Here is a 27,706-nt window from a genome sequence, read left to right as displayed (position 1 = left end):
AATTCAGTCAGGCTCGGTGCAGTGACCACTTCCCTGGGGAGCCTGTTCCAGTGTGCAACCACTCTCTCTGTGAAGAACCCCCTCCTGATGTCAAGCCTAAACTTCCCCTGCCTCAGCTTAACCCCGTTCCCGCGGGTCCTGTCGCTGGTGTTAATGGAGAAAAGGTCTCCTGCCTCTCGACACCCCCTTATGAGGAAGTTGTAGACTGCGATGAGGTCTCCCCTCAGCCTCCTCTTCTCCAGGCTGAACAGGCCCAGTGCCCTCAGCCGTTCCTCGTACGTCTTCCCCTCCAGGCCTTTCACCATCTTCGTAGCCCTCCTCTGGACACTCTCCAACAGTTTCATGTCGTTTTTATACTGTGGTGCCCAGAACTGCACACAGTACTCAAGGTGAGGCCGCACCAGCGCAGAGATTGACTTAACTCTTTCCTTTGTACTTGCCTTTTTCATGGAGGCTTAAAAATCTATCTAGATCTGTTGCTTTGGTGACAGTCTCAGTTAGACTTCATCTTCTATCAGCAGTCTTTATCTGCAGAGCAGGTGTGGCACTGCAGTTGGCATCACTAGGTGGACCATAGATGCCACAACAAGCACCTAAGCTGACTCGAAAGGTAGCAGTGTGGTTCAGTGTTGAGACCCAGAGAAGTTTCTGGTCTCTTCACTGAAATGGCCGAGAAATAAAACCTGAAGAATGAACACGTATTGTGGTAACTAGCTTTGGTTGTAGAGTACATGGAGCCTTCTCCATGTACACGGAGCCTCTTCTTCTTTAAGCAGGTCATCATCCATGTCTGGAGACTAGACCTAGTTTGGATTGACATTGTTCTGGAAGGCTCCATGATGTATTGTCACAGCACCACTCTCTGTTATTTATGTCTTCTGGCACTTCAATGTTGTTTCCACACTTCCAGGCAAGAACATTTCCCTCTGCGCCCACGGTCCTTCTGGCATAGCACGCACTATGGCCAGCTGCTGATGGATATACGCCCTGCATTGTGCATCCTGTAGTCATCCAGACCAGGATACCTGAGAAAAACATGCTAAGGCTCCCTCCATGCCCACACAAAAGCATTTACCTCCAGGTCTTATTTCTGGATTGCAGCACAAGAACCAGGTCAGCAGAGCACAATGTGAAAAGCAGCTGCCCACTTTCCAGATAAATTTACCAGGAATAAAGTATACTCATTGGTTCCAGGATACCAAAATACCATTCAAAAGACCTTTCTCTATTCCTTCTCAGACTGAACTAGAAGATCATGAATTTACATCCTACATTTGTTATCTTTATGTTCTATGAATATTCTTTTATCTGTGGGGTCATTGAAAAAAAGTGGGGGGAAGGTCTTTTTGTACAGCTTTGTGTTGCTGTGCGCTCTGCTTTGCATAGATGATAACGCAGGGAACCAGATGGACTGGCAGAACACCTCTCTGCTTGCTCTTTGCAAAGCAGAACATGGCCATGCTGGGATCGTCTTTGCAAACTGTTGTGGAGACCTTCAGCTTCCAGGGAAACAGAGTGTGTCTGCCTTAACTTTATTTGGCTTCCTGTGCTCTGAGGCTGGTACACTGCTGAAGGCTTTCCAATTAACATGGTCTTGGCAACGCTCAGTCCTCTCAAGGAAGTGCTCAGCAAAACTAGAGGGCACTGCCTGAGCTGCTGCACTCTGAGAATTTCCCCGTGAAGTGTTAAGTATTCCCAAGACAAGCATGATACTGTGGAAACACCAGTCTGTGAAATTTCTGATCGGACAAACTACTCAGGACTGTAATACAGATACAGGAGGTGGACCCAGGAAGCAGGTTTTGAAAAGGAAAGGACACACAATTGCATGTTTGTCTGGTACAAAAATTGTATGTGTATAGTGGGTAATCAAACACAGACCCTGGGCTTTGCTGACGGTATTCATCCTCCTGTCAGCCACGGGAGACATTTTTGTGTCCACAACAATTCAGTGTTTAGTTTCACTGCGGTGAAAGACAGCAAAGGCAGCAGCAGTCTGTAACATGATTTCTGGGCTTCTAGGAATGAAGTAGTGGTGCTGCCCTTCTGCAGAAGAGTAAATGTCATCCTTAATGAACCTGTAAAGATATTCTGACAGAATACATCCAGACACTACTGCCTATCCAGAACCTCAGGCACTGGATCCTAGCAAGCCTAAAAGCTTGTCATGATACTTGCTGAAAATTTGACTGGTTTTATAGAATCAAAGAATCTGAATGGTTTGTGTTGGAAGGGACCTTAAAGCTCATCTAGTCCACCCCAACCTTCCATGGGCAGGGACCCCTCCCACCAGACCAGGTTTCTCCAAGCCCCATCCAGCCTGGCCTTAAACACCTCCAGGGATGGGGCAGCCACAGCTTCTCTGGGCAGCCTGTGCCAGGGCCTCACCGCCCTCTGAGTGAAGAATTTCTTCCTGTTATCTAAATTTACCCTTTTCTAGTTTAAAACCATGACTCCGTGTCCTATCACTACACACCATTTTAGGACAAATGGTACAACTAAACACCTAGATCTGGGGGTTCTTGGTGTCTCAAAGGAAATGTTTTCCATGTAATGAAGAAAACCCTGAGAGTACACAAACAGGCTAATCAGTCACCTGGTAAGTCCTTACATACCTCTTCTGTGAGGTAGAAAGCTGACTATAGGAAAACATAAGATAAAGGTCTATGCTGTAAATTTCTGACAAACATTCACAAATAAGACCAAGATCCTGTATGTGAAGGAGGCAAGTGACTCTGCTAATCTGTAATTTCATCTCCTTAGCTCCACCACCCATCCCAAGGGTTTCGCTTTGGAACCGTGCGAGAAAGCAGTGCAGAAGACTACGTGAGGCAAAGCTTCCCAGAGATGCACGAGTACATGCGGCGGTACAATGTCCCTGCAACCCCGGATGGAGTAGCATATCTTAAGTGAGCCTCTATATGCAACAGCAGATCTGGCATGGCAGTGAGATTGTGATGAGCTTCACACTTTCAGTGTCTCTCATCCCATAAAACAGTCATTGAAGGCAGTGTGGCAAGCTTGTAATCACCTGGATGGAGTCATACTCGGAGGGCAGGCTAACACAGAACCAGCTGAAGCATTTCCAGGGAAAGCTGTGCTTTGCATTAACTGCTAGAGTGCCATCAAGCATGGGCAATGTGTTACTCCTGGCAGGTTTCTGTTCGTGGAGACCTTAATGAGGGCAGTGAGAAACATTCAGGAAAAAAAAATCCTCACCCTCCAGGCAGAAGTCAAGGATGAAGATCCTCAGCATCTTCACCATGCTAGTGGGAGACAAGGCCTGTCAGAGAGAGCCCTTAAAGCAGTTGTCATTAAAATTAATAAAAGCATCATTAGACTGGTACAAAGTAATAAACACCAAATTTTACTTTAGGGAATCGTGATATCCCCATGTTTCAAATACATTTGTGTCTAACAATCTGGGGTCATACAATCGATTCACTCTGATAGGAAACTGAAGAGGAGATAACAAGCCTGAAATACTTCATTCATTTTACACACAAAAGTTGCATAGCAGATGGCCTGAGGAATTTTCACCAGAAGTTGTTTCCTGTTTACACATTTTTTCCAAGCCCATTCTAATAAAAATTCATATACATGGCAGTTCTTTGGGTTAAATTGGAATCATTCAGTTGAAATCAATGACATGGTATAACTTCACGTCAGGAGAACATCCAGGCCTTTCAAGTGACAAGGGTGAGGGTGCAGCCCCTGCGGCAGATGAAAACAGGCAGTGCAACTGTTCCTTTCTATCATCAACTTGTGCAAGTGTGAGATTCGTTAATCTCACACTCATTATTCGTAATTTGTTAATACGTTAGTAAAATCTAATTGCCTGTGTTCATGAAATCTGAACGCAGAGAAAAGCTGATCTGGTGAAGGGAATTAATTTACCACATACTCAGAAAGGGAAACAACACTTTTGTATGGAGTTATCTTCCTGCATTTTGGTCTAATGACCTAAATTTCAAAATCACAAAGAAACCAGGACAGCACAAGCATATTAGCAATTTTTGCTCTTTTCTTCCAATAAGGCAGTGTGCTGCCTTTCAGCTGAGTCAAAGTCTAACCTGTTGTAGTGTTTTCCATTTTTCAGATCAGGTGTTTCATGGGAGCAATGTAAGTCATAGCCCTGCTGCCCTGTTCTAGATGCACGAAGTTTGTATCTTTCAAGCTCGTTTCCCTCCTTCAAATATAAATCAGTCTTGCATTGACAATAGCAGTCCCTGGTTCCTGTTTCCATTCTCTGGTAAGCTTCCAGAGAACTAGATAGATAAATGTTCAGTGAGTACCACCGAGTCTTAGATTGTGAAATGATTCTGTTTCTGACTTTGATGTTGAATACAGGAATGATCCAGAGAAACTTGATGCCTTCATTATGGATAAAGCACTCTTAGATTATGAAGTATCAATAGATGCCGACTGCAAGCTTCTAACTGTGGGAAAGCCCTTTGCCATTGAAGGTAATAATCCATTTTACAGCATGCTGCTCTATTTCTTGTACTTCCTTTTTTTGTGGTTCAGTGAAACTATATAGGTAGACCCCTTGAAACTTATGGTAAAATTCTCGATGATGAAGCAGGACCGAGGTTTCACCTTTTTTTTCCTGTGTGGGTTTTTTTTTTTTTTAAGTTTTTAGATCATTTGCACCATCTGTTCCTATACTCTATATAGGAATTATTCAAAGAGCTCAAATGGTCTGCCTACAAAGAAGCAGGAGGCACAGCCCTTTTCACTACTCACAATGAAATAAAGTTGCTCCTGAGATAAGGCTTGCTTTCTCTAGGCTCACTTTCATTACACATGTTCAAAATTCAGAGAAGTGCATTCAGAATGCCATTCCACAGTTCCACCGTTCCCTTTCTAAAGGTCATTGCAGGATCCCTGCTGAATCTGTAGCTAATTGCAGCAAAAGAGCAGAGCCTATCCGGGTCCGTGGACTCCTGCAGTCCTGATGTACTCACAAAGACACAGCAGAAGGCAGCAGAAGGCAGCCTGGAAACAAGGCTTGTCTGAAGCCACCACCAGCATGGGCAGCCATTAGTCCTCAGGAATCACTTCTGTGATAGATAAGCAGCAAAAATGATTGAAGCTCCTCCTTCCCTCCCCTCCAAGGGCAATCACACTGGCCTCTCTCCCATCTCCCATTAAAACAGTCTCCTTCAGAAATGTTCAAGTCTGACTAGGAAGGCAAAATGAAGCAAAATGAAGGCCAGGAGAAGCCGAGCATTTTAACCAGTTCAGCTAAAAGTCACCAGCACTAGAGATTATATAGAATTCTTTTCACTCTGTCAGTGTTCCCCATTTGAGTTTGCACCAGAGACTTTTTTTTTTCCTCTTTTTTTTTTTTTTTTTTTTGGTGTTACTGGGAATGATAGATGTGCAGACAGCTGTTTAGACAGAAGTAGGACGTGTGTGTGAGCAGCTGCTTTTTTCACCATGCATGTGTAACTCAATATATCTTCACTTTCAGAGAGGACAGAGCTAACAAAGTAAGCCATCAGCTTCCACAACTTTGAGTCAATTACTGAACATTTCAACATAGAAAAACTAAATTAACCTGCAATTATACATTTTTAAAGAACTGGACTTCATAGCACCAAATTTTGGAACACTTAAATAGGCTGGAAATGTGGTAACAATGAATTGCAGCTATGCCTTCTCTGAAACCATTCCTTCAATGTTAGCAGATACATTCAGGTAGAAATACAGACACAAGGTAGAAAAATCAGCAGCAAGTACACATACCACTACATTACTGAAAGGCAAGGCACTGTGCTAGCAAATTTACCAGTCATGTACATCCTTCCCCTTCCCCTTTCCATTCTCTTTTCCCTTCCCCTTCCCTTTCTCTTTTCCTTCCCCCTTCCCTTTCCTCTCCCCCTTTCCCTACCCCTTCCCTCTTCTTCGGGACAATATGAAATTTGGCATTCTGAACTGAAAACAAATAAAAACAACAAACAAACAAAAAAATCCACAGTGAATTAGAAAGGAATCTCTACAGGTTATTGTCAGGACACCTCTGCAGGCAACTGCGTGTTTTGCAGGCATAAACTATATTTCTCTAAATCCAAACCAGGATTCTGTAAAGACCATATTAAAGTTCCTGAATCCACCTGCATTTAGACTGAGACCTTTGCAAGCATGCTGAAGAACACATGAATATCAAATTCTGGCTGGAGCAGAACTGCATGAATGGGAAGTCCAACCCCTGGGTTTTAAATTGCTGTGTTATAACAATATGCAGTGCTCCATGTGCATTTATATGCACACAGCTTCTCATCAGAAAATACACAGGAAAAAAGAAAATGTCACATTTGACACCACGGTCACATCCATGGCTATAACAGTATGAAGGGATCATAGTGGTTTACTTGACATTAAGGCTGTCTTGCATTGGTAAATCAATGTAAAACAGAAGAGCCCATGAGGAAGGCAGACAAAGGCTGTATTTCTAGATATACAACAGGTCTATTCATCTATGTGTACTGCCATCTTAAATTTTTGAATCTCCATTTTTACATACTGTTTTCTGGCTTTAATCATTCTGAATCCTGTTTACATCAGGCTACTTTACTTTGTACAACAGTGCCTCATCTCAGCTTTTTCCATCCACAGGAAATCAGCATCCAGGTTCGGACCTCAAATAAAATGCCAACCTGATCTGCCGCAGTGCCACTCAATACCAGAAAGCAATATAATTCAGTAAGAAGCAAATGAGAAAGAGACATGACTGTGCTGTTTTTCCTTCTAGGATATGGTATTGGTCTTCCCCCTAACTCTCCGCTCACCTCCAACATCTCCGAACTGATAAGTCAGTACAAGTCCCACGGATTCATGGATGTACTGCATGACAAATGGTACAAGGTGGTTCCGTGTGGGAAAAGAAGCTTTGCTGTCACAGAGGTAAGTGATGAACAATTGGTCACATAACTGAAGGTACTGAGGATTTGCCCAAGTTGCCAGTCATTGCTCCTCCTACACAATGTGCAGTAGACTTAGACACATGACAGTGATGGGCTGCAGCATTAAGCTCCAGAAGCAGGAGTCGTTACACCCAGCAATGTTCAGCTCAGAGTGCAAGAAAAACATCAGCAAGACAGTGCTGCTAAGTTAGGCTTGCAGTGCATGCAACCAGAGAGCACTTATGGAGACAAACAGGGTATGTAATGGTGCATTAAAAAAAGTGATCTGCCCACTGCACAACAAAGCTGTCTGATTCCACTCCATTACGTGTATCACCAGCTACAGAAGCAGACAAGGACTCTGAACTCACAGGAGTGATTGCTGAAGTAGCCCACACAAAGAGTGACAAAAGCAAAAGAAACAGAGACTGCAGGAATTTAATACATCCCAAATTAGTAATGTAACCCGGACCGCTTCCTAATGGGTCACAGGTGTCTGCACCAAAGACAGGACTGCAGCCTAGGAACAGCCCTCTAAGATACCCTGCTAAGAACTGATGAGCAGCAGGTCTCAAGTATAAGTACAGTTACAGGAAATGGAGGCAAATCCTCATGGATTTATGGCCTGGTATTAAATCAGAGGAGTTATGCCAGCTCGTGGCAGCTGAAGATATAGGCGTTATTTATGAGAAAAAAAAGACTGCTCTTATCGGAATAGCAGTTTTTCTCAAGTTCTCAAGACTGTCAAGTGAAAAAAGATAAAGTACTGAGGAATCAAAAGATCTAGCATGCCTGCAGATTTTTAACTCAAGGTGTTCCAAAACACATCAGTTAGGTGTTCTCACTGGTACAAAACACGCAGCTGAGAGTGTGTTGTCTTCTCTTCAGAGCAGGTTCAGCCAAACATCAACCCAACCCTCCCTATTCCCTAAGGAAGTGGTAGCGTGGCTGTTCTCCCCTGAAAGAGAAGCCCAGTTTCCTAGAGCTCTGATTCCTGATCTTTAGTAGGCACCTGAACCTCTTCTCTGCAACCTCTCATTGCTGACCATATTGCTAGAAAATTAGCATTTTCTATTTTCTAGACCTCAGATGAAGAAAAACTTTGACTGCTTTAATACATTGATTTTGGGGGTATTTCTGCTTCTTCCATTACGTTTTTAACTTTTTCATTAAGATTATGTCAATATGAAATAAAATAAATTATAACAGTGGGCATTTGTATAAGAAAATCCAATTTATTTTTATTCAACGTATTTAAATTTTTGTGATTGCTTCAACATAAGAAAGCACAGCTAAATAAAAATGTATTCACTGCTATTTTTGATCTGGATGATCTGAAGATTAAACTATCATCTAACAAAAAAGGTACAGGGGGAGCATTCTTTTAAATGTAGCTCGCAGATCCATTCCTGACAAGCACTTCACTCAATGACCCTTTGTCACTCTACACTTTAACATAATCTTTTGAATTAAATCTCATGAAAATTACCAGATCATAACAGTATTAACTATCCCAACTGTTTTAAAACTGAAAACTTCCTTATAGCAGAGACAAACTTACCCTATTAGTAATTCCCCAGTGAAACATTTAAATCCTTTTATTAAGTATTTGCATTTTAAAACTGGGAAAAAAGGTTAAAAAACTGCCTAAAAAGTATCTTTTGAAACAATCCGCAGTCATAGCAAGGGACAGCACCATTTCTTTTGAATTAAAAGTGACCTTGCATTAAATGTGAAGCTGTAATCAGAAGCCTCATGAAAACCAGTTTCCTCTGTGGCTCACAGGATTTAATCACATGAAAAGGTAGCTTTATCATTGTCAGTGCCACTTATGTTAATATGTCATACTGATACCCAGAAGCCTAAGCATAGCATCCCCTAAAAGGTGCTGTCTGAAGTTTCAATTAAACGTGTCAAGGGCATAACAATGCTTAATATCACATTGGCGATGTCTGAGCAGTCGCACAGCAGCCATTAAGAGAATGCTCACAAGCCCGTGTCTTTTCCCGTTCTCTTGCCTTCTACATACCTACAAAATCTCACATGCCGATTCAAACTCCAGCCTCCTCCATTGCAAATGTACTGCTGCCACTGGATATTTAACTTTCTTTCCTTGGTCTTCCCCTTCTTTGTTATACATAGATCCAGACAAATACTTGCACCTGGGAAATGCTGATCTACAGCTCCCCTGTTGCCAGGCACTAGAATTAAAACTGAGTCTGTTGCCTCATCAATAAGGACAAGCTTGTTATCGCCCAGTAGGCTATAAGCATAAAATCCCCCTTTCATTTATACTGAAAGATTCCAGTGTTTCCTGCAATCCCTAAAGTTATTGGGAATCTCTGAAGCAGCTCATCCAGCTCACCATTATGTTGCTTTTGACTTCTTAAACAAACATATAGTGAAGAAGCCCACCTGTGTATATTCTTTTCTCATAGTGAGAAAAGGAAAAATTCTTAAGTTTTCAGGCATCCAGACAGCTAGAATTGATACAGCTCAGATTCATTCAGACATGAGAACTAACCTGGAAGACCTGCAATGCCTTACTAGCACCATATAGGTTAAGGCGGTGTGAGGAAAATGGGACGTAGAGACCTGCCTCTAATCATGAAAGCCTTATTCCAATTTCTATATTCGGGTCTGTATTCTTTCACAGGCAATGCAGCTAACACAACTTGAATGAATTTCTACAGTGAATTGCCTTCTCCACTACAAGTAATTGTTGGTAGTGGTGACTGTTCTCACTGATTGCTAGCTTGAATGCTCTTGATTTAAAATTGTCATACCCTAGTCTCAATCGGATTCTTTGTGTCTCTCTGCTTAGGGCAAAGCATAGTTCAGAAGGGAAGTGGAGCTGGCAGAGCTATAGCTGCATGTTACATCTGTATGAATCACCTAATCATTCTGCTGCATTTACAGTTTGCAAACAGTAACACACTTAGATCTGCCTCACTCCACTGTTATTCCCAGTATCACCATGTCAGCGGGAACCAAACTTCGAGGACTTTCCCATCCAGCACATGAGCTCCACCCAAGCTTAGGAGAGACTGCAAATTCCTTCTTCCTGCAGCATTTTTGCAAACCAAAATAGAGCGAATTGGTAGCTTTGCAACTTCCCCCTCATGGTAGCAGAACAGCTAGGGACACTATGACTGCAGGCAGGATGGATAACAAGAATGTACAAGCTGCCTATCACTGAGCAGCGGTCTTTGCTGTTAGGCCAAGCAGTAATGATCAGGGTAGAGTGTTTAGGTGATGAGCCAGCACAGAGAAGTTTCTCACCGCAGTATGAGAGAAGGGCCCTTTGTAATCCTGGGGTTTGACACCCCTTGTAAAGGGCTAGCTGTACATACAGAACTGGCAGTTCAGTTAGATAGCAACCAATTCAAGGAGTAAAAAGTTACACTTTTCTATATTGATACACAGCAGTAAAATTAAACAACTTGCTGATACTTCATAGTAATACACAAACAGTATCTAACCTGATATGTACAACAGCAATATATGCAAACACACAGGTGATGCTGGCACAGACTCAGCTGTTACAGCAGACCCACTGCTTCCCACTGGGGAAGCCACATTGTTGTGCATGCCACATGCTGGTGGTGGGGATCTGCCATTCACCATGAGTTCCTGTCTGATCCAGACCAGGAGTGCAGTGAAGGCAAGGTCCTTTCATCCTGTCTTCTCTCATTGGTGGTGGAATCCACCCATGGCTCTTCTCTGGAGTGTGTGAGGAAACTTGGCCAAACTTTGCCTTCTGCGGCTTGTGCCTACATGGGGGATCTTTGGCCTTAGTATCACATGGAGATGCACAATCAGATAGTACCTTGCTCAGTACCATGCCGTTCATCCTGAAATAATTTTACACAGTTATCATCTGGCAAACTGCCTTTGTGCTCTTATTTTTGACTAGTTTCCTTAAGGGTCAACAGTTACTTTCAATTTTTGTTATACCAGTAATGTGGCAACTCAACAGTTGGGTTTCTACGCATAATCGTGAAGCTGTGGTTTGGCTGCTTGTCTCTGGAGCACTGCGGGTGTCAAGGGAAGGCCACACAGACACCTCCACAGGGGAAGCACTACCCTGTGACAACCCTTGCATTGCAAGGGGGTTGTCACAATGCAGGAAGATGCAGTGGCACCTTCCACTTGAGGGGCATCACTTGCTCTATGAGGAAAAATACTTTCCACCATAGTCGTTAAGAAAGGGATATGTGAGTCTGGATTCGGACAGCATAGTCTGGAGAAGCACTTGTTGAGTATCCTGGAGAATGAATACCAGGTTTAGATTCACCTGTCCAAACTGAGAAACAAAAAATAGTTCTCTATCTGAGGGGACTAAACTATTATTTGCAATTCACCAGCCTGTAATATCACAGAAAAAAAACAACTCACCACCTAATTCCAATGGTATGTGTGTTGTTCTTCCTGCTGCAGACAGGGCTTAGATAATGGATGAGCCTTACAAAAAAGATTTATTACAAAAGAGGGTGTTTTTTCCAGTCCTGTGCAAAACTCTTCACAAGAAGGGAAAGGAACTTGTCTTGTTAATGTGAGACAAAATGATTTACAGTAGCTCAAAATTTTGCACTTGAAATCCTAAAGCCATAGTCACCGGTCTTTGCCAAGGATAATCTCCCTAAAGAAATTAAATACATATTACTTCAGTGCTGCCATTTCTTTGAGAGCACACAAAGCCATAAGAAAGAATAAATAAATAAATAAATAAAAGCCAGTCTGTCTGCAGCTACAAGAAATGCTTCAATCTGGGGACAGGGACTGCTTTTAATACTGCTTAGTTACCTAAATACATGCATCAGTGTCAGCAGGATTTTGAAAATCTACTGAGATACCCAAATGGCTTTAAAAATCTGCCTTTCATATCCATTTATCCCTAGTAAAGCTGGAAATAATTCCTTCTTCACAGAGGTGCTGCAAAATTTAACTTCCTGATCTCGGTAATGCTTTTTAAAATCCTTGTGGGGAAAATGCTATCAAAAAAGGTTGCTTATTTTATTATTATAGCTAATACACACATGACAACCCTCCTTAGAGATTGAGTTCAGCAGTGTACAGCATTAATAGCTGTGTGGTGCTGCCAACCTGAAATGAATCCACAGAAATCTTTAGAGGCTTCTGATTAGTCAAAGCTGGACCACAAATGTATTCGATGGCCTATTCACAGCTCTCAGTACAAGGAGGGAGAGTAAGTTATTTGCAGTGTCTCAAAGCACAGAGTAAAGCAGGATTTTTGCACTCGAAATCCAGTAATTAAATACTGAGTGCTGTTTTTGTCTCTGCTCTCCCCTTTAAACAGAACACAAAGTCTTCTCTGCATCCTCCACCTTCACCTGCATCTCTTAAGTGCCCAAAGAAAAAGCACGTAACTCTGGATGGAACAGACAGCAGGAAATGTTTAGGCAGCAATTGGAGATAAGGGTTGTTAAATCAGAAATGTCTCTCCAAGGGTATATAAAAAGGCAGATACCTCCATGTCTGCTCTTGTATTTGTTAGTTTTCACAAATTGCCAATTTGCCCATTTGTAAGCGGCAAATGACTCAGAGGCTGTTGCCACTGTGTCCTTGCCACCCTATCAGCTGTAATCATCCAAGGATTGACTGTGGTTGCTTATTGCTTCAGAACCACCACATGGATAAAACTGAGTTGCTTCTAAAATGCAGGGAGCTACCTCCTGAATTTATGATTACAAATTTGGAGCAAGAACTCTATCTTGGGTTAATAGAAGCTCACCAGACTGTGAGCTTTTATTCCTTAATAAGGACAAGATATTGCACTAAAGAAGTCATCTGTTGCTTTTATATTGTCAGCAAAGGACTAGCATACAAACCTGGCCCACATCACTTCAGCAGCCAGGAAAGCACTGGGTGTACTGAGAATATAGTCTATTGCTGCTCTTTCACAATATAGCCTATATACACACCTACAAATGCATAGACAAATGACAAAATAAGGATTGGAGTTTGCTGCTGTGATACTGATCATCATGATACTATGAAAATGAGAGGTGCCTCTATCAGATGCTTGCTTTTATTATTTAATGTGTATGTGTCTCGAGTAATTATGAACAGCTGATAATCTGCCTTCTTACAAGGGTATGTAAATCTGCTGACTTTACTTCAGATAACAACTCCATACACTGTAACACACACTGAGCTAATTACTTCTCCTCTACCTCTTTGCCATGCAATTTATTCTCAAGATTTTCCTTTAATCTGTAGCCTTTATCAGGTAGCTCTTGCAATGCATTATCGTCTTTATTGCTAGAAGAAATACTATGGAAGCTTTGTTTTGGCACAGCCTTTCCCAGTGAAAGATGTCTTGTTCGGGACAATTTCAAAAGCTATCCATTACAAGTGAAAAACATATCTGGGATGCCACTGCTGGAATTCCTTTCACCTGTTTCCAGGGAAGGTAGAAAACTATTCTGCAGAGCTGACAGGACAGTGAGCCAGATTCTCATCAGCATAAATCAGCACAACTTTACTGAAGACAAGGGAGTTATTTTTCATGCGAGGAGCTGGCCAAGTGTTCTTTCTGCAGCCAGCACTAGAATGGCATCAATCACCAGCCTCAGGCTGGAGGAGACATCTCAGGTGTGCAGGAATCCCCAGTGCAACTGCCACTGTGTATCCTTTATCTTTTTGTCTTTCTTTCCCTTTTTTTTCTGTTTGAATTGCTAGAGTTTTATAATATTCCATTAAACCTAGTCTCTATTCTCAGAGCAATACAAATGCTCCCTGGCATACAGCAACCTAACACTGGCAGATCAGCCTCTTTACTGATCTCCCATGCTTTTGGGGACTTCTTTGTTACTTCCCATGTAGTTAAGGAAAAGGACCTTTGCCCAGCTGATTCACAGTTCCCTGTCCCCAGGGAAATCTATGGCAAGCTCAGTGTCCTTCTGTAGACACCTCTGTGTGACACCAAACAGCAGCAGCCTGGGAGCATATATATAGGTGTGTTCTTCAGATGACTGAGCAAGTCCATTCCTTATCAATTATTTTTCTATTTCTCATTCAATTTATTCTTGTAGTTACTGTTAAGTCTGCAACTCTAAGTATGTTGTTTCATATCGGTCCTTGAACTTCTCATTTTGGGAAGCAAGTGATGCTTGAACTTGTTAATGCTCTGTGAAGGATTAACAAGAGTGAGTGTCCTATTCAGCTAGCACAGATAGCACTGCTTTGGCTTCTCATAAGTACTTTGTTATGCTGAATTCAGAGATGGGCCATATTCAGGTCTACAGGCTGAGGAAAAGATTGGATGCAGGGCCTCAATCTGCTTTTATGCTATGTAGGCTAAAATTGTGTTTTACTGCTAATTAAAAGCAAACAAACAAACAAAAGCAGGTCAGTAACACAGAGCTCAAACAAAGAATTTGTTTTTTCAGTGGTTTAGAGTATTACGACCTGTGATTTTTGTAACCCCTCCTGTTCCCCTCACAAGAAGGACAACCTATGGGACAACAGATTCTTGCCAATAAGAAATTCCAGTGCTGAGAGGGAGTTTTGTTTAGGTTGAACTGATGAATTGTCAACGTGAGCAAAACCTTGTTTCAAGATTCTGACACTCTTCTACCCCAAAGTCATTATCTTGTATTTTTCTTCTTTCCTTTCCTTTCCTGGCTGCAGTAGTTTTCTTTAAAAACTGTTTTTACACCCCCATTACAGCCCTTGAAGCATTGATTCATTAGTAAAAGAATTCTCTTTTCAAGAACTCTGCCTGGGGCAAGAAGGTTGCAGAGGATCCTCAGAATGACATCTTATTGCCGTTTCTACGTTTTAAAAAAAAAAAAAAAAAAAAAAAAAAAAAAGTAGAAACTCTGCTTGACTGCTGAAGCTTTGTTCTTAGAAACCTGTGATATGCTGTCTCGTATCATTGTGTTCTAAAGAGAAGAAACCAAATAAAGAAACCGAGAGGGAAATATTATCAGTAACCCAGTAAAAGTATATAAAGAGACTTCAGAGTCTTCAACTTCAGTAGACTCATCACAAATGAATTCTGGCTTAAAATGACCTCATAATAAGATCTATCCAAAAATGTGATTTATCTAACTGTCAGCTAGATCTGGTTTCTTTTGTGGGTTGCACAGCTATAGTCATAACAGAACACTCTCATGACAAAAACAACAAGCTCAAGGCACACAAAGGTCAATTATTCATGGTGTTAGCATCCCAGATGGTGTCTCCTGACACGTAACCCTACCCAAGCAATTTTCTAATGTCATGGTGAGTAATATTCTTTAATAGAAAGGCAGGGGTAAAATCTGTATTCTTGGAAATATATCCCAAGAAGTCTGTGGGCAGTAATTATTAGGAAGAGTTTTTAGTTGTTGATGAATTCATAACTGAGTTACAGGGGCATGACAATAAGGGTACTAAGACTTTACATAACAGGCACGCCTGACCTATGAATTGAAGAGCAAGTTTTTGTGGTATAGACTGCTGCTGTACATGGTTCTTCAGTCTTCAGACATGATTAATGCCAATAAGAGATTCAAAATAATAAATAGCTCCTAAACTACATGAAAGGAGTGGGTCAGGGGAAGCCAAGGTGAGTGTTCATTTTTCATAATGGTGGTGATGATTGCTAAAAAAACACAGTTTTAGTCATGTTAACGTAGGGAGCAGAGAGATGCCGTGTTTGTGCTACTACTTCAAAACGTTTTCTCCATGACCTTCCATCAAGGGTAAAGCACAAAAAGAGAAAGTTAATGATCAGTTCTCAGAAAATATGAACAGTCTTAGCTCACTGCTGATGAAAGATTCGCTCTACAGTTCATTGAGTGTATTCTGTCAAGCAGTATGTGCTTTTACAAATGCAAATGCAAAGATACCCCAAGTACTGGATTCTCAAGTGCTCAGCACTTCATCTCGTTAGGGAAATAGCACAGAAAAAAAAAAAAAATCCTGGTCTATGCCTGAATCTCACTCCCATCACAGGTCTTTTGCTCTGCCTGATCACCACGCTCTCCAGTGGCCACACAGCACAGAAAGGTTTTGTGGTGACCAAGATCCAGACTATTCTGCAATACTTCACTGCCATGTCAGACCACATTTCCAAATGATGCAACAGAAACATCTATTGAAATAAACTAACAGTCTCCTTCATTAACTTTCTCTTTTGATTTTATTCACAGACACTGCAAATGGGCATCAAGCATTTTTCTGGGCTCTTTGTGATGTTGTGCATTGGGTTTGTCTTGTCCATTCTCACTACCATTGGGGAACACATTGTGTACAGATTGGTTCTACCACGGATCAAGAAGAAATCCAAGATGAAGTACTGGCTCCATACAAGTCAGGTATGTATTCAGTAGTAACCCTATGAAAGTAATGTCAGGGTGATTAGGAAAGCCTGGACAAGAGTAACGAAAAAAAGGCTGCAAGAAGAGCACCACCAAGTGGCATTTGGAGTGTGACAGCAGCTAGTGGAATTTGAAAAGTCTTAAAAATAAAATCAAAAGCACAAAGAAAATACTTTCAAATATTTACTTTATATTTATTTATGTTCAGATTTAGAAGTGTTCAATCTTTCTTTCTTGACTCTAGCAATAATATGTGAATTTCCTGGTTCTGTAAGTCACACAGAAAATGTTTCTTTATTCTCCTTCTAGGAAAGGAAATTTTCTTTAAGCATATTTCCATGTAATTCTAATTCAAAATAAGAAGAAGAAGAAAGAAAGAAAGAAAGAAAAGAAAGGGAAAAAAAAAATCAAGACCTCAAAACCCTGAATGATATATCATGAGTTTCACTCCTTTAGCTTCTAACTCCTCTAAATTTCTAAACCTGGTCTGGAGGTTTTCAAGACCAGGTTGGACGGGGCCCTGAGCAAATCTGGTCCAGTGGGTGGCATCCCTTCCCCTGGCAGGGGGGTTGGAGCTGGATGATCTCTGAGGTCTGTTCCAAAAGCCATTCTATGAATCTAGGAAATGTTCACAACTGAAAGTCTACAGAAGGAGCCTTTCCATTTGTACTTTTAACCATACCACTCTTTTGGATACCAACAGTGTTATTAATTTGGCCTGGACAGCCCAAAGATTTTACCTTATCATAATGGGCTCCTAACCTTTTTGATGCATCCACGAAGTGCTGGGTAATTTCCTCCATTACTCTAAGGAAAAAATAGAAGAAAATTGCTCTGCAAGTTTGCACTAAAGGAAGAGGTTACTTCGCAGCAAAAAGAAAAAAAAAAAGAAAAAAAGAAAAGTAATAATAATAAAAGCTTCTACTGCTTTCAAGCAGTATAGTGAAAGAGATTTTTTAGAAAATAATGTAGTTTGCTAAGATCCACCTTTCTTCTGTGCAATTTGAAAAAACAAGGATTGCTAGCAAACTACCTTTCTACCTTTCAGATTGCCCTTCTTCAGGAAAGTATGGGAACATACATTTGTTGTAATGACAAAGCACAGACGTTGCTTGTATCCTTGAACAAGCAAAATAATTTATACTCAAGTCCATCACACAAAGCCCAAATTGTTTATGTATTTATGGAGCTATTTTTAATCTTGCTTTTAGTAATTTACTTTCTTCTTTTCCCTCTAGAGATTACATCGTGCTCTGAACAGTTCATTTATTGAAGACAAATGCCAGCCTAAGAAAAAACGAGTAGAAAAGAGGTAGGAATTTTTGCCTGCCTTAAAAAACAAAGTACAGAAAGTCCTTTTAAATGAAGTGCAGTGTGTCTGGGAATCTACCTATGGGTCTAATACACCCCAAAGATAAGAGAACAGGAAGAAAAAAAAAAAAAAGAAACAATAGAAATGACAAGAGAGGGAAGCAGAAATGAGCTGTTTACAATAGAAAGCATTAAACCCAGAAATCTTGTTCTTTCATGATTTCCCTTACAGCTAAATAAAGCACTCCATTCTAAACACAGGCATCGCAGATTTTAAAGTTTGCTGCCTTGTTTTTACTCATATATTAATGAACTGGCAGATGTGTAGGGCCCTGTGAGACAGCTTTGCGGTGAATAACTGATCAGGTGGTGCATGTTTGTTGTTTTTTTTTTCAGCTTTCTTATTTTTCAGAATAAGAACTAAGCTGAAAAAAGGAAAATGCAGTCCTTTCAAAAATCTTTGTCTCTTGTTGGAGACAAAAGTAGGCAACAAACTTGACTTGTGCTCTGAAGAGCAAACAGCTTGACTTATCTATGACCCTTGGGAATACAAGGCATTCTCTTAAAACTAAACACTTGCTCAGTAACTTAAAACTATTGATGCAGGCAGCAGCTTTTATACTCGAGTAGAAAATGAGTAGAGACATAGAATGTAGAAAAGAAACATCTTCCTGGCTGCTGCTGTATATTTGGCATGACTGAAACTGCGTGTAACTTCAGTGTAGCCGGAACATGTAAATGAATGTCTTGCTCTGTTTGCTAGCCCTGCACCACTGTCAGCAAATATAAGAAATAAACACTTATAGGCTTCTAGACTGCCTATATATAAATGAGTGCATAAAAATGCATGCAACTAATTTCCTCTGTTCATTCCTTCATCTTATTGCCCCAATAAATCCTCACTGTAGCACCTCATTGCCACAGCAACTCCTTGCTTTTGATCTCTAAATGGCAGTAACAAGTGCCTCCTGCTGCAAAACATTTCCTCCTCCGACATTGCCCTTGCAGTGACAGTAGCATTCACACTCACACCAGCCTCAGGTCCTAATACAGTCCAAGGGCAAAGGAGTCCTCCAAGTGGGGGCACTCTGCATCTCTGACAATAATTAAAAAAAAAAAAAGCACTGGCTGAATTATTTGACAGATACTGAGCAGTGCAAAAACTTCATAACACAAGGAATGGTCACAATCCTTATACTTAGAAAAAGAAGTACACAAATATTCGTTAATGATTCAGAGTGAAGATGCCAAAAAATCCTGCTTGTGCAACGCCCAGCTCGCGTGTGTATTTCTGCATGCCCACCTACAGCCTTTGCTCTTCACGTGGTCTAAGCTGCCATTTGCACAGAATTGTGGTGAATTTAACTCAAGACACCTAGTAACACGGTGCCCAGCTTGTAATGAATAATAATGCAGCAACATAGGACCCAGGGATCTCAAATCAATTATATTACTGCACTTTATTTTATTCCTGCTCAGGAATGTGGAATTACTAAAAGCACCAAGATATAGAAAAGAGGTGGAAAGAGTTTGTATTATGGTACAGCTATTTTCCACAGGGAGGAAACTCCACTGTTTTTTTTCAGGTCTTAACTTTCCAAAACTCTTTAAACTCCATACTAGGAAAACTTCTCAACATCAGTAGCTGAACTCTATCGGATTTCACTTACTTGATGAGACACAAGTGTTAACTGCGGACTTGGGCCTCTGTTACATTCAACCCCCCCAGATCACCTGAGCCACAAGCAGTAGAAGCTGTGGCAGTCACGAAAGCTTTATCAAAGAGCTGTGCTCTAAACTGTGAAATAAAAAATGCATCTGAAATGGCAGGTTAGCGATAATGACACTGATGTCTGTTGGGAAGCTCATGCTCTACACTGCAAGGTTTGGATAAACCATGTCATCGTGTCCATTTCCCCAGAGGACTAATGCTGTAAAGAGCTGTAGATGTTGCAGCCACAAAGGCTTTCAGAAAGCTTTGGAAGCGGACTTAAATATTCCTGAGCTGGAGTAGAGAGGACTGCAATTCAATAACTAAAAAAAAAATAATAATGTAGGGAACTTGAATTTTAGGATTCTGTTTGATTCTTTGCTATGGTTTACCACAGACATTTGGCCATCTGTGTTTATAATTTGTACTTCTGAGGAAAAATAATTCCAAAGATAAAGGAATAATATTTAAATGTAATTGATAACAGCAGCAGCGTATTTTTCCAGTAGGATGGCTCCCAGGGAGGGGTTGCATCCTCACAAGAGAAGGCTATGACTTTGTGTTAACTCTCACACCTCTGTTCAGGTCCCATGTAGGGAACAGCCAGCACGCTGTGTGGAATACAGCCAACACGGGCAACTGTCACCGGAAAAAATACGTCTGCACCAACGAGGGGCAAAATGAGGTGGCGATCCGACAGCACCAAGACATCCCCCTGCCACAGGTGAGGAGAGAGACTCCGGCTTCTTTAACAACCAACGGGAAAGCGGACACCCTCAGCATGGCCAGGACCTCGGTGACGCAAGAGCTCACAGAGCTGGAGAAGCAGATCCAAATCATCAAGCAGGAGCTGCAGCTCGCCATGGACAGGAAATCAGAGCTGGAAGAGTATCAGAGAACAAACAGGACTGCAGAGCCCTAGGCCAGCATACTCAGGCCCTTTCCCTTTTTCTCCCTTTCTCCCCTCCTCTGTAAAATTTTTAACGTGCTTTTGTAATGCCAGGAAGAGGCATGAAAATAAAGCAGGCAATATGCTCTTTATGAGAGCAGTGTTGCAGCAGCCCACAGCCACTGCCACCCTCCCGGGTCCTCCTCCTTTCCTAACAAGTTTTGCATTCTCCCAGCCAACGTCAGCTATTCCCAAGGGACTAGAGAAACAAGAACTGTCTCAACAGCAGGAGTTCCTGTTTCCTTCACTTGGCACTACAGTGAAGTTCCCTCTTTTTTAGCCCTCTCTGTGCATTAATTCAAAAAGAAAAGGGAAAAAGAAAAAAAAGAAAAAAAAAAAAGAACAAGGAAATCTAAACTGCTTATTGGAAGCATGTCCCTTGTTGGTATGTTTTTGTTGTGGTACCTATGGATTTAGTCTCTGTTTATGCTAAGGCTCCTTATGGTTGCCTCATTACACCAGGTGCTAGTTTCTATGTTGGCAACCCCTTCCCTCCTGGCACGGGCTGCAGCTCACGAGACAAATTCTTGGTGGCAGTCCCAGTACACACTGTTCCCTTAGCTCTGTCAGCACAAATGCAGATGTGGCTGCTCTGTGACTGTGATAAAGGAACTCAACCAGCTTAGAAATAACTTGGCAAAAAACAAACCACCACCTCTGTCTGCTTCTGAGCCTGGGTTCACTTTGCACTCCCACCCAGAGAGGAGCCATGCAAAAACAGCTGCACTGGCAGACGTGAGGGGATGGGTTCACAGTGGCAGAAGCCAAGGATGAGGGGAGGGGAGAGGGCAGCAGTGCTGCAGACCATTATCTACGACCAAAGGTGAGGTTCTCCTCTGTGAAACCACTCCCTTAACATTCTCTGTCTACAATCGATGTTTAGCTTCTTTCTCACAGCCAAAGTAACATAATGGGGATCTGGTCCACTGATTTATTCAGACACCAAACTCCCACCGAAGTCAAAGGGAATTTGGCACCAAAACCTCCTAGTGGACCAACAATCACTGTAAAGGGGATAGAGATTTGCTGTTTCTAAGGCAATGTACTGAGTGGAGCTCCCTCCAACCTGGATGAGTGGAAGGAAGGGTAAGCTGTTCAGCATCTGAATAAATAATACATCAATCCACGTGACTGTGTTATTAATACAGGATTTCCATGAGTTTTTAAACAACACTTCACAACACATCCTGTATTACAAAGAATGCTTGGCAGAATTAACTCTGGTCTCCCTGATACATCAGCAAAATCACCTGTACCCTCCCTGTATCTCCAGCCAACTGTGTGAATGTTGCCAAGGGTGACAGTCCTAGCAGGTGTGGTTAAAGGCTTCTGCCAGACATGGAAATGTATTATGGGGTTTGAATAAGGCATACTACTTTTTTTTTTTTTCACTCCCACTTTTAAGCTTTCAAAAACACTTGCAAATGAAAAGCTCTACACGGACTACTTAATGCTGATAGCAGCAATACCCAGACCAATTAGCCCCATTAAGAGGAGCTCATACTCTACTCCCTGATCAGTCTTTGGCCTCTGCTTTTGGGCAGCAAGCGCGGCTGCTTCTTTCAATAGCCAGTTACCCAGAAAAGAGTGGATTAAGACATAAAACAGGAATGTGGGGCCAGGTGGATGTGACACCTGCACATCAAAGAGGTCTGAAACACCCAGGAGGTCCCTTCTTTCCCTGCACCTAAAAAACTGCATGACCTAGATCAAGTCACTCAATTTGCATTTGTTGCCTTCCCTTACCCTCCCTCACTCACTCGTTTAGATAACCAGCTTCTGAAGAGCCTTCTATCTGTACCTTCCAACCTCTGACTTCACTTGGTTAGAACAAATGAACACTATTTTTTTCATTATTACGAGGCAAACACTAGGAAAGAAATATTCCAAGCCAATTTTATTGGTAGGTTTATCGAGTTTGTTACTTCCGTATCTCTACATGTGTTATGAGTCCAAGGAAAGCTGATCAATATTAGCTTTAAAAGATGTGAAATTAAAAATCCTAACAAAATCTTAACTGTGCATGTTCTGGTTCAAAGCCCAATCCAAACATCCAATCTTTCAACAAACCACTCTTTAAAGACAGAAGCGCAAATGAAATGTCAGCCACCTAATAATTGATGGTAAACAAAAATCTGTGTTTCTACTGGGTGCCTTACAGGCTACTCACATGTCAAATGCAAAACGGGGACTGCTCTGAATTACCACAGTATTAACCAGAGGCCTTTTGGTTGAGGGTTGAAGTTTTTGCCCAGCAGAGACAGGTCTTGCCAAAAGGCAGCACTGAGTAAGGATGTTCCTTTAAACAAAAGCATTCTGTAACACTATCACAATGGTTTCAAATAGTCACGCAGCCACGAAACAAATCTGAAGGCTACCTCAGTTTAAGGTAATCTGAACTTAATTGCTAAAGGTGCACAGACTTGGGGATGTAGAGGAGGTCAGTTGGTCACACATCTGACCAGCTGTTTGGTCCTTAGATTCCTCAATTCTGTACCAAGACTAGTACCCAGAAAACAAAGAAAAACAAGGATTTTTCAATCAGTCCTGCTTTTCCATAGCAATGTTATTTTATTGTCTCTCATCTGAGAGAGAAGAACCCAGCCTGATCCCACAGGGAACAATGTTTGCCATGGCTTTCAGGATGTCTGCCCATCATAGGATGAGGAATATTGCACACAAACCAATGCCTGCAGGCTACATGGAGAGGTGGGGAATGGCTACATCAAGAGTCTGTACATGGTTCTGTCTTGTGCCTTAAGTTTTACTCCTCCCTCCTCAGACTGAGGGAGGAACTTGACCGCCTCAAGGATTTCATCCTGTCTGGATTCCACAAAGCCGTACACATATTTACAAAGGCCACAGAAGAGAAAGCAGAAGTAGATTACAGCCAATGGACTGGAAACACAGAGCTATCCTTAGGACTAACTTGATGTTATAGAAGAGCCAGGCAGATTTATAGGACAGCAGTTGGTTCAAACACTTTCTGAGCTTCAATTATCACAAGCAGAGTAACGTCAACAGATTTGAAGAATGGATGGCATCTGGATAGAGCAAGAACACAGATGATGGTTTTCCTGCTTGACACAGGGTCACATCACAGTGACCTGTGATGTGTCCTGACATTTTTACATTCTGTGTAAGGTTGGTGGAAGGAAGGAAAATCAAAGAAAATTTCCAGACTTTGCAGCTGTACTTCTTTCTGACCCCATCTATTTTGGATGGGATTTTTTGTTTTTAAATTGTAATACTTTCAGTTCATCATTCTATGCTGATTTATTTTGCCCATGATACACAACTGTCACCTTTATAGCCACCTTCTTGACGGCAATGCTCCTCAGAAACCATATCAAGAGCTCTTGCAAACTCTTTACACTCTCCCAAATCCACTCCACTCACACACACATCACCCTTTCCCACCTTGTTAATGCTAGAGAGGCTTTTTCTTTATTTACATTTGATTACTCTGGTTCAGTTACTGAATGTGGACAGACCTTATCTAAAGAATATTTGTACTCCTTTTTCAACAGAATTATTTTTAGCCTTGATGCACTTTTAAACCATTTTCACTCACTCAGGCAAGCCAAAACAGACCAAAACATTCACTGTTTCTCAGTGTTTAAACTATAAGCACAGAAAGATGTTTAATAGCGTCCACAATGATCTTCAAGGTCTTACTCAGCTTAAACTAAAATATTATTTTATACTAAGATATTTTTATGTTGGGAAAGAAAGGGAAAACGAGTGTCTCCAAACGCCATCTGTGAAACAAATCCAGAGTGCTTCAAATGTTTGTTTGCTACTGTGACCAGAGTAAGCCCAACACTGACAGTATATGCACAGAAGTTTCCAGCTTGACTTGAAGTAGAAATGCAGAGTGACTTCGTGACTTTAGGACTTTGTACACCTATAAAGGCTGTATAATTCAGGTTTTTCATAGCTGCAAAAAAGTGTGCTGTTACAGTAAAGCTGTTCAAAGATCCAGGCAATGTTTGCTGGTGACCCAAGTCCTGCTTCTGATGAGCAGGCATTTGTACCACGAAATCTCCTGTAAGTATTATTATTCCTAACACATCCTCTCCTTTCTCTGACATGAAGTCACGAACTGTAATCCAAACAGCAACTTCTAATGAAAGTGAAGGTTCTGCTTTCATTCCTTCTGAACACACTAAGACAGCATATAAGCCATAACACAAACTCTCAACACTCCAGCTTCCCCTTGCAAAGTCAGGGATGTGTTCCTTCTTAATTTTGAGGATTCACAGTAATTTACATGGTTCAGAGGGTTTAATTCATATTTTTGACTTTTTTGGACAGCTAAAGATAGCAATGCATACTACAAGATAGTGTGTGATTAATTACTTTCACTTCGCTATTGTTTTTGTTTGTTTTGGTATAAGCAAATACAAGAAGATTACTCAGATTTTATGATTCAGTGAAGGTGCATGGATGAGACAAACCTCTGGCAGTTCCAAGAGGAACTTCCAAGAAAATTAAGTTCACAGGAAAAACACCATATCTTATGAAAGAATGTCATAAATAAGTTACTTACCTTTCATTTTCAGCAGCAGATTTCAAACATAACCTTACAATACAGGGAGTAAAGAGATTACAATGTATGTTGTGTCTTTTCACGAGACTTCTAGCAACAATGACAGAACAGATGCATCCAGCATTTTGGTACTTCTGTTGTGTTAGGAATAAAGCTGTGAATGTATAGCCAAAAGGACAAAGGTTATTCCAGATAACTATTTTTGAAGAGAGAAGAAACTCACCACTCTGCTTTACAAGCTGAAGGCTTTGGACAATATGTTTCCAATAACCACGCAAAAGACAGAAGCATATCTAGATACTACCAAGTCAAGAAAAACATAGAAATAATCCAGACCACAACTTTTATTATAGCGTGTGCATTACAAGATTAATCTTTGTGGCAAAACTGCACCAAAAGTATACCCCTACAAAGTATTTTCTGGAACCTAAGGACAATGACAGCAATGTCTCAGCCTAGGAGAAGATGTTCACATCAAACAGGGTCATCAGCGGAATGCTATTTTCAAAGACTTACCAACAGCTTCTTTCTCCCCTTGTGAATATAAAGATGTGCATATGCTTTTGGGGACGGAGGACGTTTACTAATGCACCAGTCTTCACAGATTCTTGGCCTGACTCAGGAAGATACATGCCTAAAGAGTCACTCCACTGAGCTCTACAAACGTACCAGTTCATTGCTTGTTTGGCCTTTCATTGGGAATAGCTTCCTATTCACACCCAGTAATGCTCCCATACTTCTATGGGATTTAATACTTTGACAACCAGAGCAAATTCCTGAAATAAAGGAGGGCAGACTGAGTTGTACAGAGCACTAGTTGGCAGAGACCATTGGGAGGCAGTTCTGAAGGGCAGAGGAGTCCAGGAAGGCTGGGCACTCCTCAAGAAGGAAATCTTAATGGCTCGGGAGCTGTCTGTCCCCACGTGCCCAAAGACGAGCTGGCGTGGAAGACCAGCCTGGCTGAGAGAGTTGGGGGTAGAGCTTAGGGGGTGTATGATCTTTGGAAAAGAGAGCAGGCCACTCGGGAGGATTGTCAGGATGTTGTAAGGATGCGTAGGGACAAAATTAGAAAGGCCAAAGCTCATCTTGAGCTCAATCTGGCTACTGCTGTTAAAGACAACAGAAAATGTTTTTATAAATACATTAACACAAAAAAGAATACTAAAGAGAGTCTCCACACTTTACTGGATGCAGGGGGAAACTTTGTGAGGAGAGATGAGGAAAAGGCTGAGGTGCTTAATGCCTTCTTTTCCTCAGTCTTTAGTGGCAAAACCAGTTGCTCTCTGGATACCCAGCACCCTGAGCCAGTGGAAGGGGATGGGGAGCAGGACGTGGCCCTTGCTACCCATGAGGAAATGGTTGGCGACCTGCTGCAGCACTTGGATGTGCGCAAATCGATGGGGCCAGATGGGATCCGAGGATATTGAGAACCGGCAGAGGAGCTGTCCAAGCCGCTTTCCATCATTTATCAACAGTCCTGGCTATCGGGGGAGGTCCCAGTTGACTGGCGGCTAGCAAACGTGATGCCCATCTACAAGAAGGGCCGGAGGGCAGACCTGGGGAACTACAGGCCTGTCAGTTTGACCTCAGTACCAGGGAAGCTCATGGAGCAGATTCTCTTGAGAGTCATCATGCAGCACTTGCAGGGCAAGCAGGTGATCAGGCCCAGTCAAGATGGGTTTATGAAAGGCAGGTCCTGCTTGACGAACCTGATCTCCTTCTATGACAAAGTGACACGCTGGGTGGATGAGGGAAAGGCTGTGGATGTGGTCTGCCTTGATTTAAGCAAGGCTTTCGACACCGTCTCCCACAGCATTCTCCTCAAGAAACTGGCTGCTCTTGGCTTGGACTGGCGCACGCTTCATTGGGTTAGAAACTGGCTGGATAGCCAGGCCCAAAGAGTCGTGGTAAATGGAGTCAAATCCAGTTGGAGGCTGGTCACTAGTGGCGTTCCCCAGGGCTCGGTGCTGGGGCCGGTTCTCTTTAATATCTTCATCAATGATCTGGATGTGCCGGGTCCTGCACCTGGGCTGCAACAACCTCAAGCAGAGCTACAGGCCAGCAGAGGAGTGGTTGGAAAGCTGCCAGGCAGAGAAGGACCTGGGAGTGATGGTGGACAGTCGGCTGAATATGAGCCAGCAGTGTGCTCAGGTGGCCAAGAAGGCCAACGGCATCCTGGCTTGTATCAGAAACAGTGTGACCAGCAGGGCTAGGGAAGTGATCGCCCCCTGTACTCGGCTCTGGTGAGGCCGCACCTCAAGTACTGTGTTCAGTTTTGGGCCCCTCGCTACAAGAAGGACATGGAGGTGCTTGAGCAAGTCCAGAGAAGGGCGACGAAGCTGGTGAGGGGCCTGGAGAACAAGTCCTACGAGGAGCGGCTGAGGGAGCTGGGCTTGTTCAGCCTGGAGAAGAGGAGGCTCAGGGGCAACCTTATTGCTCTCTACAGATACCTTAAAGGAGGCTGCAGCGAGGTGGGGGTTGGTCTGTTCTCCCACGTGCCTGGTGACAGGACGAGGGGGAATGGGCTAAAGTTGCGCCAGGGGAGTTTTAGGTTGGATGTCAGGAAGAATTTCTTTACCGAAACGGTTGTTAGACATGGGAACAGGCTGCCCAGGGAAGTGGTGGAGTCACCATCCCTGGAGGTCTTTAAAAGACGTTTAGATGTAGAGCTCAGGGATATGGTTAGTGGAGGACTTGTCAGCATTGGGTCTGGACTGGGTGATCTTGGAGGTCTCTTCCAACCTAGAAATTCTGTGATTCTGTAAAGGCCTCATTTCTGTCTGTAGGAACACAGACAGCTCTCATTCCACCAACCCAGGACTTCACTTAGAAATTTTCCAACTTGACAGTGTGCAACTGATACATGGAAAACATCCTCTGGGGCAACAAAAACAAAAAAACACAAATAATGAAGACGAGAATAAAAGAATATCGACAAGAAAG

The 27,706-nt window shown here is 42.1% G+C and overlaps 1 protein-coding gene across 1 annotated transcript in view; it reads left to right on the top strand.

Annotated features, from left to right (window-relative positions):
* GRIN3A (glutamate ionotropic receptor NMDA type subunit 3A) overlaps positions 1-21,337 on the top strand; it is a 73,426-nt gene extending 52,089 nt beyond the window's left edge. The window contains exons 4-9 of the mRNA XM_038170310.2: positions 2,764-2,909; positions 4,351-4,466; positions 6,758-6,909; positions 16,073-16,237; positions 17,479-17,552; positions 19,848-21,337. Coding sequence (XP_038026238.1) covers positions 2,764-2,909; positions 4,351-4,466; positions 6,758-6,909; positions 16,073-16,237; positions 17,479-17,552; positions 19,848-20,184 — 990 coding nt within the window. The 3' untranslated portion in view covers positions 20,185-21,337. The remainder of the gene's footprint in view (positions 1-2,763; positions 2,910-4,350; positions 4,467-6,757; positions 6,910-16,072; positions 16,238-17,478; positions 17,553-19,847) is intronic.
* Positions 21,338-27,706: the final 6,369 nt, after the last annotated feature.

This window comes from Anas platyrhynchos, chromosome Z (assembly GCF_047663525.1).
Source record: "Anas platyrhynchos isolate ZD024472 breed Pekin duck chromosome Z, IASCAAS_PekinDuck_T2T, whole genome shotgun sequence".
Classification (NCBI taxonomy): Eukaryota; Metazoa; Chordata; class Aves; order Anseriformes; family Anatidae; genus Anas; species Anas platyrhynchos.
Note: the sequence above shows the minus strand (reverse complement) of the source record. Positions and strands in the feature narration are given on the sequence as shown.